Source organism: Protopterus annectens, chromosome 12.part0 (genome assembly GCF_019279795.1).
Source record: "Protopterus annectens isolate FY-2018-M chromosome 12.part0, PAN1.0, whole genome shotgun sequence".
In the NCBI taxonomy this organism is placed as follows: Eukaryota; Metazoa; Chordata; order Ceratodontiformes; family Protopteridae; genus Protopterus; species Protopterus annectens.
In genome coordinates, this window is record NC_056746.1 from 1066321252 (window position 1) to 1066328751 (window position 7500).

The window sequence follows — 7500 nt, forward strand, 5'->3', positions numbered from 1 at the left end:
ATAAGTGCTAAACTAGTTAAATTCTGCAAAAGCTTCCAACTGCCTGTGAAATATGCAAAAGGGTGCAGTTAGATCAATCCAGCATCAAAATAAAAGTGTAAGTGCCAAACCCACGGCCATAAAAGCGCAGTCCCTTGTATTTTATGAGTGTGTTCTCATTCTGCATTCCTTAACTTGTGCCTATAACTCTACAACCACAGGCATGTGTCTGCTGCTATGAAATACACACATTTTAGGGTATAAAATGAAACCAGAATGTTCAAGTTTGAGAAGTTCATTTCATTCACATATGTCAGTGATTTTACTCTCCTAATGGCATAGTTTTTTAAATGGCATGATTTTTCAGCTCTGTGGGTTTCAGTTCTCTGCCTTTGTAATATAGCAGATATTTGCTTCACTTTTTTATTGCCCAATGTCTGTGTATCTCATTAGCAGAGCAGTACTACATAAACTGTAAATGTCTGACCGCTGGCATTTTTTGTGGAAGCAGTGGTTAGAAGTGCTCATCTCAATGTTGAGTTTGCCTTTGGCTGTGGATGTTCCCTGGATGGTAACCCCCCCCCCCCCCCGACAATGATGATGAACGGACTGAACATTTCTGAAGTTGTAGAAAAAGTAGAGTTTGTTGTGAAGTTACAGAGGCAACTAAATCGAACACATTGTCTGCAGTTGGAAGTGCAGTGCAGAGCCCTGCATACACAGTCTAACATGTTTTAGTCTTGTTTACAGGTGTCTGAGATTAGATTCACCAAGCAACAAGTGCCTGAATCACAAGACAATAAAGAACAGCTGCTGTTTTCCATATATAATAAAGGCAGGTGTGGTTTCCAAGTGTGCAACAAGAGTTACTCTTTTGTTTAGAAGATTTCTCACTTTTTCATCTTTATTTGGAGTTGCTCTATATAGAAAGTTGTATGTGGTTGCTTACCCATTCATTGATATACAAGTAAGGGGGTGCATTAGTGCTCCCCTCGGAAAACGATGCCTATAGTTGGAGTTTGTGCCCTTTTGTTATTTCAGGCATCTGTGTTCTGCGATGTGGTTCCTTGATATCTTATCAATTGGAGTTTCATAGTGGATCCATGTTTTAGATGCAGATGAGCAAAAATGTATGGACTGTTTGTATTTCTGTAATGAGGCATGAAAGGCAGCTCACTGTGTCTTAGCAATGTTAGCATAATACCACTGCAAATCTCTGCTTTACAGCCATAAGTGAATGATTTGCAGGAGTATATTTCTGCAATACTGTAATCAGAGAAGGGAAGACATTTAAGACGTTGACCCTTATCCATTATTAAAGTTGTTTGTGACCTTGTCTAAAAACTGCCCTTTAGATAGATGTAGATGTTTATGATATATATACTTAGCTCAATTGTCTGCAATATTCATATCAAATTATGACACTTTAGTGATTTGGCTGTTAATTTGTAATCTAAAAGTGTGGCATGATAATGTGATAGTGTTGTAATGCTGACCTGGGGTTTTCACCTAGCTAACCTTTCAATGGGGTTTGAATAGAGAGTAGGTAAAGAAAGGTAGAATGTAGAGGTTGAACAGAGAATATTTCATCCTGAGGGTGCTACCACAGCAACACTGCCCTCTGGTGGATGTAAAGTGTACAATAACTGCTGCCTTCAGGAGTTACATGGTGATCCCAACAGTACATCAAGCCTTGTATAAATGTATGCCCATATGAAGAACTGCCTGGATACACTGCATATGGGGACAAACAGGGAAACCATGGTATAAAAGTAAACTCATCTTCTGCCCATAGGCATGGCATCATGTGACCTACAAGGAAATATCAATGGGGCACCCAGCTCTTGTGGACAAGAAAGGCACAATTGAGATCACAGGTACAGAGCTGGGGTGGAAATGTTCTGATGAAAGGGTTAAGGTGTGACTGGTGTTATGGGACCAGAGAGGAAAAATGCACTGATAAAAAAATAGGAAAATATACCACAGTATTTATAATTGTCATGCACCACAATGCCAGATGTTCTACTGCTAACATTGTTTAGATGATTATGTTCATGTGTACTTTTTATGCCTACGTCATTTGCACTAAGATGAGGCCAGAAATAGACGTAACTATGTTTTGACTTACCTCTGACCCAAAACCAGCCTCTGCCACTGGACTACTAAAAGCATAAATTTCCTGATACAGCTAGTCACTGAAGCTAACTGTAGGAAGTTTATTTACTGCTACGTGAGATTCAGGAGATGGGCAGATAAAAATGTTCTTTCTGAAGAAAAAAAAAACACTTCTCATAATAAGTAATATGCAAGAAGCAATCAGGTCACACAGCAGTGGCCATTTTAGTGCAGAAATCCAGCAGTGGAAGGGAGACAGACTTACAAAAGAATGCATGTCAGGGTATGCAATTCTTCATTTCAGATGATCTTCAGCTAGAAAAAAAGAGAAAATGCAGAAGAACAAATACTGAATATTGATCTTCTTTAAACATGTCTTTTGTAGGGGACAAGTAACCCACACTCCCTGAACTTATATATACCAAATCTGAGATCCTCATACCTCAGATAAAATGGAATATTCATAGAAAGGGCAATCTTGTCCTTAGAATATGTAAGTCTTGATTTTCAGCCATTCTGTCTCCAAATTTATATCTGTTGTTTCAAATGTTTATCTCCTAAGGTCACGGTGTTAGGTGAAATGTCATATCACTAAATAGTCCAAAATGTGTCTGTGTAGGCTTCTACTGGGGCAGACGTTTCTTGGTTTTCTTTCACATTTAAGGTTCATGCTGTTAGGTGAACTGACAATCCTCTAAATAACCCTTAGATGTGCATGTGATTTATGTGTGTGTGTATCTGTGTTTGAGTGTGTGTGTGTGTGTGTGTGTGTGTGTGTGTGTGTGTGTGTGTGTGTGTGTGTGTGTGTGTGTGTGTGTGTGTGTGTGTGTGTGTGTGTGTGTGTGCGCGTGCGTGTGTCTGTGTGTGTGTGTGTGTGTGCGTATGTTTGTGTGTTTGTGTGTTTGTATCCTGTTATTGACGAATCTCCAGGTTAGGCTGTAGCTCTCCATGACCTTGTATAGGATAAAGCAGGTGGCAGAAAATGGGTCTATATTACGTCAGCAAAATGGCATTACAGTGAATGCTGTTTTGCCGACACATATAGAACGAAATCTTAAAAGAGCGAAACCCCAGTTCACTGATTTTTTTCCCATGGAAAAAAATTGGTGAACCAACAAAACACTACATACCACTTAAAACATTACAAAGTGGGGGGGCTGTGCCCCCCACCCCCCTAACTAAATATACCAACTCCGAGATCAAACTACAGTGGGGTTAAGGGCAATGTCACAGCAGGTCAAGTGATTTTTTTTCCAGGGAAAGGAATCACTGAATGAGCTTTCGCTCTTTTCTGATTTGGTCTATATGTACCACCTGACTTATACAATGAACTATGAACTATGCTGCTCTTTGATGTGCTGTCCCTCTGTGGCTTGCTCACAGAACTCATGTGATTACTATGGGTTGTTGCATTGAATGTGGGAATGTGCATGCCTGGGCACACCACTTTACTGGGATATCGGTAGTGAGACTGCTCATAGCAAAGTGACATCACTACTGTTCAGTGGTGCGATTGCTGCTACTAAAACGGTTGAAATAATATACTTTGCAGGGTCTTTACTGACCCTACTACATAGTGAAGCAGGATAGGGCTGCATCCTGTTATGAGATTGTTGATATTCAGCACTGCACTGTGGTACTGCAAAGTTGTAAACTAGGTTCTTATGCATTTTATATGGCAAAACCGGAGTAGCTATGCTGTGCTCAAAGATGATAAACTACTTTAACATAAAATAGTTAAAGAAAGGTCACTTTGTTGCTCACGCAGACTCATATGCCCAGATATTAGTCTGCATATTCTATGATGAATTTTGAGAATATTCTGGAATGATATACAGTGTATTGCTCTGTAACATAGTCTCCTTACCATGAACTATATTCAGGAAAGGGCCTGTGAGTTCAGTATTCCTTATAGCTGGACAGGTTTGTGACAAAAATGATTTAAAAATGCTATAGAAGCCTACTGATTGAACAGACTTTATAAAGGAAAATAAAAAAAAAATGTAGAAATGGAAGAGAAGTGAAATGAAGTTGAATGCATTTTATATATTGGGTAATTCAAGAACATTGGACCATATACATGGAAACAGCACATGCATATGTACTTGTTTTAAAAATGCAAATGTATCATTGATATGTAGTATATGACCACTGGTATTTACCTTAGCACCAATTGTAGGATGGGCTGTCAGCCACTTTACCACCAACTAGTTCTTAAGGTAGGATTAAAGGGGTCATGCCTTTCAACTGCCCAAATTTTTGCAGAATATCCACATTTTTGCCTCATATTTTTGATCTGTTCCTGATAAAAAAATGTAGTTTTCTGGCAAATCATTGTGGATTGAAGTCAGGAAATAATGGCAGGAATTTGAGTTTCATACTTTATACCCTTCAGAAAATTCATGCTAATGTAAAACCTGTTATTCTGTCAACTTTCTAAGTTTATAAGGACAATATTTAAAAATTATCCTTATTTTTGAGCCTTTGCCCCCCCCCCCCATTATTTATAGCTATGACAGGATTTCTTGCTGAGTGTTATGAAGGGTGGCAAAGCATCATTAAAAATGATGTAAAGAGTTTATAGTAAGTGTGGGTCTCATTTGATAATTAAATAGTAAATAGTATTAGTTTTATGTCAAATTACTACTATTGGTGAGAAATTCTTAATCTAATTAAAGTAAATGCCTTGTTGGCAGTTTATAGTTCATTGTCAGAGTGCCATTTGGTCAGCAACAGCATTGCTAGTAGAAAATGTTTCTTATTTACATTGTGATCATAGCACAGTCCAACATTCTTAGCAATCTCCACTTTTCAAAATAAATAAAGAGGCAAAACTTAAAATTCAATGACAGATCAGAAAGCAGTTTCACTTCTGATGGCACTTCAATTCAATGTTCACAGAAAAGAGGAGGCTCCTTGATTAATATTTCCTGTTGGGCTCACTGTGACCTTAATCAGTAACAGCAGATGTGGTTGGCACTTTATGGAATGAAATACAGGTGTAGTTTACTGTAGAATACCTCAGTTAAATACCTACAGCCAATAATCTGAATCTTCTGAGCAAAATATTTAGAAATATTCAGTTCTGAAGAAGACAGGATAGCCAGCCCATTTACTGTAAATTGCACATATTAAATGGATTCATCTTAGTAATGAGCATAATTTTAATTTTAATTTTAATGTAGTGTTAATAAAACAGTTTCTAAACCACTGCAATCCTGTTTAATTTTTATTTGTTCTGTTTTCCCTTGTTGTTTTCCCACTTACCACAAATTGTTTTCTGGAACTGTACACCAAACTGGTGGATAAGATCAAATGATTCGACCAAGAAAACATGCTTCTCCAGGGGAGGTGATGCCATGGCTCTGAGTGAATTCATATCTGCTCTCTGAACACCAACTGCATAAATCTCAATTCCAGTCTCACGTGCTCTTGCAGAAACTTCTGTAACACGATCCTGAGGCCTTCCATCAGTGACAATAACAGCCACTCTGGGAATCTTTAAATCCAATGGACGTGCTCCTTCCTCAACAGTAAAAGCCACATTCATGGCATGCTGAATCGCCAGTCCTGTCATGGTACCTTGTGCCAAGGGAATGATATCATTAATTGCTTTGACAATATCTTGTTTCTTGAAGAACGACTTCAGGGAGAAGACATTTTGAACTTGACTGGAGTACTGGACGACTCCCACACGTGTAGCATTGACACCAACATCAAGAACATCGATAATGTTAATCATGAATTTCCTCATGGTCTCAAATTCAAAAGGACGGACACTTCTTGAACTATCAATGATGAAGACCAAATCGAGAGGACCTGTTCTACATGTCTTACCTAGAAATAAAAGGAAGATGAAAGTGTATAGTAAGTGATTCAAATTTATAGCAACATCTTGCATATTGTTAGGACTGCTATGCATTTAAATTTGTTCTTGCTAATAGTCTTCACAGAGATGAGAACCCCGTGACTTTGATCTCAGAATTTTCTTCTTTCAGCCCTTGGTAACAGCAGAAGGCAGGAAAAGACCAATGGGAAAGAGTAGGCAAAAGAATGCAATGAGCTTACACTGTGTATTGGGTGATAGCATTCTTCAGGGAGGGACCATACAAAACAGACTGTGCAGGAACATGAAACAGGAGGTCACCTGCGTACAAAATTCTTATTATAGGCTAAATACTGGCATTAAACATAAAAGTAACATTTTATATCTTTAGAACAGGTCCTTGAAACTGTTAGACTTGGCTCTAGTTAACAGTAGTGGACTGTGGTACATTAAAAGATGGCCAATCTTTAGATGAGTAATATTAATTAGTGAATTGCTGGTATTGATGTGAAAGCAAGGGTTGAAAAGATAGAAATGCTTTACTTAACACAACAAACAAAAGTAGCATGGAAACTTTGGTAAAAACTGTAATGAATTCAGGAGAACACAGGCTATATTATCTATTCATGGCAAACAGCTACTTAAGCTTTTTTTAAAACTCACACTGGCATTCTCTTTGCAATGTTGTTATCAGCAGCCAGCAGAGTCTGTACATTGCTTGCTATGCTTTTATTTGTGGCTTGTGTGACACCTGGCCATGTATTTCAGCCTAAGAATCATATATAGATGCAATTTACAATTTATGACATTATGCATAATGCAGCCATCTGTGCCTGGACTAGTATGGACCATCTTACTCTTGCATGCATGGAGAGCTAGGTTAGAATCACGTTTAATCCCTAGGAATTTAAACAAGCTGCAGCACTATAAGTAAGCTTGGTATGCATATCAGTAACATTAACATTCTGAGTAACACTCCTGAGTTTGAACCCAGCAGTAAATACACGAGTGTATGAATTAGGTGTGCTGAGCTAAAGCAGATATTCAGTAACCATTTGTAGATGCTTGCTGAATAGTTATTTACTGTATAAATTTGTAAGGCCATTATAACTTAGAAGCAGTAGTGTGTCATCTTCATAGAAAATGAGTTTAGTGCACTTATGACAGCTGTACAAATCACTTTTGTACTACACAAGACAAAAAAATGTCTGAAACATGGACACCCATGGGAAAAAAATCATCTGCCCTATCTTATGTGATCTCAGAGTTGCAGCATTACATTTGGGGTAGATATAAAGTAGAGGTCTGGTAGTGCATCCAACAAAATACATTCAGCACATTAATTTTCAGGGTCAACAAGATGAGTGCTAGCATTTTTGCATTTATATGTAGGTGAATAAATGTTGATCTTTGTGCAACAGCTCTTGCTATTGTTACAGGCATAGAAAGATGATCAACATTTGACTCCAGCTTGGTAAACCCACAGCCCAAGAACCTTGATCAGGAAATTCCAATGTGTATTTTATTTCTGGAAAGCAGCCATCATGCCTCTCAGTTATTCCTGACTTTGGAGATCATCC

General features: G+C 38.1%; 1 protein-coding gene across 4 annotated transcripts in view; it reads right to left on the reverse strand.

The window, feature by feature from the left end:
- The window catches only part of MATN4 (matrilin 4), a 256812-nt gene that overhangs the window by 131085 nt on the left and 118227 nt on the right, over nt 1–7500 (reverse strand). For all 4 annotated transcript variants that reach the window (XM_044090083.1, XM_044090082.1, XM_044090084.1 and 1 more), the window contains exon 4: nt 5362–5931. In XM_044090083.1, coding sequence (XP_043946018.1) covers nt 5362–5931 — 570 coding nt within the window. The remainder of the gene's footprint in view (nt 1–5361; nt 5932–7500) is intronic.